Source organism: Nanorana parkeri, unplaced genomic scaffold (genome assembly GCF_000935625.1).
Source record: "Nanorana parkeri isolate BGI_ZX_2015 unplaced genomic scaffold, ASM93562v1 scaffold17, whole genome shotgun sequence".
Lineage (NCBI taxonomy): Eukaryota > Metazoa > Chordata > Amphibia > Anura > Dicroglossidae > Nanorana > Nanorana parkeri.
Window position 1 is genome coordinate 1511075 of NW_017306285.1, and position 1112 is coordinate 1512186.

General features: G+C 44.4%; 1 protein-coding gene across 2 annotated transcripts in view; it reads right to left on the bottom strand.

The window, feature by feature from the left end:
• Positions 1-570: 570 nt before the first annotated feature.
• Positions 571-1112, bottom strand: part of CABLES2 (Cdk5 and Abl enzyme substrate 2) — a 10636-nt gene continuing 10094 nt past the window's right edge. For both annotated transcript variants that reach the window (XM_018559936.1, XM_018559927.1), the window contains exon 9: positions 571-767. In XM_018559936.1, the coding sequence (XP_018415438.1) occupies positions 633-767 (135 nt within the window). In that variant the 3' untranslated portion in view covers positions 571-632. The remainder of the gene's footprint in view (positions 768-1112) is intronic.

Consider the following 1112-nt stretch of genomic DNA (forward strand, 5'->3'; position numbering starts at 1 on the left):
TTTAAATATGAAACATTGCATTTCATATTCACCTCTTCCAGTCTACAGGTGGCACTCCAGGCTTCATTTCACATGTTTAGCTGCTTTGATTAAAAATGCCCGGGTCTTCATAGCCCTTTCCAATTACATACAGCTGAATGACTTAGAGGAGGGACACCCTCCGCTGTTAATACAGGACTATATGAAGTTTTATCTCCTCTCTGCTCAGCTTTCCAGTGTACCCGAACTTCCTCCATTGAAGAGTGCACACAAGCAAATGATGAAGCTGCTCACTGCAAGTAAAACTGTCATGCAGATTTGCCCTTCCAGACTACATGTTTGACAACTTCCCATGGGGAAAAAAATAAATCAGGAATTAACGAGAGCCTCGGGGGAAGAACGAGCTTTGACAATGTGCAATTTACGCAAATATCAGAAAAATATGATAATAAAATAGGAACTATAATCAGTACTGCACAACTCCCAACTACTTGTGCTTGCCTGTCTTGTAATAAATATGAAGGTAATGACCATTTGTGACTCCACTCCTCCGCTGGTGATGAGATCAGACGCTGGACTCGCCGCGCACATTCCCAGCCGAGCACAAAGTCACCAACTTGGATAGTCTCTGCAGGGGGGAGACCCCTCTCCCGCTACTTGGTCAGACGATGGAAGTGAGGCAACACCTGGGCCTCTGGGAGGTAGAGCGCCAGCTCCATGGCCACCAGCACCGTCAGTTCAAATGCCACCAAGTCCCGTCTGTTAGACCGGAAGCGCTCTTCAAGCTTCTGTAATGAAACACAAGAATAAAAAAAGAATTTACCGAGTTACCGAACAAACTTCATTACAACTCGTGTGTAGAACGCAATAGACACCACGATGGAAAGTAAATACACATAACAAGATGCATCTTACATCAGTGGTGCCATATTTGTCTCTCAGTGTCCAGGACTGCAGGCCATCTTACCAGGTAATACAAGTCACACATGGACACTGCAATATTATGACTGAGGAAAGATTCCTAGGTCAACAAAAGGAGCCTCTTATAGTCCAATTTCCTGTCTCTAAGATCTTATAGTCTGGTCATCACAGAAAACATTCTGGAGACAAACAACCGTGCACAGACAGATGAT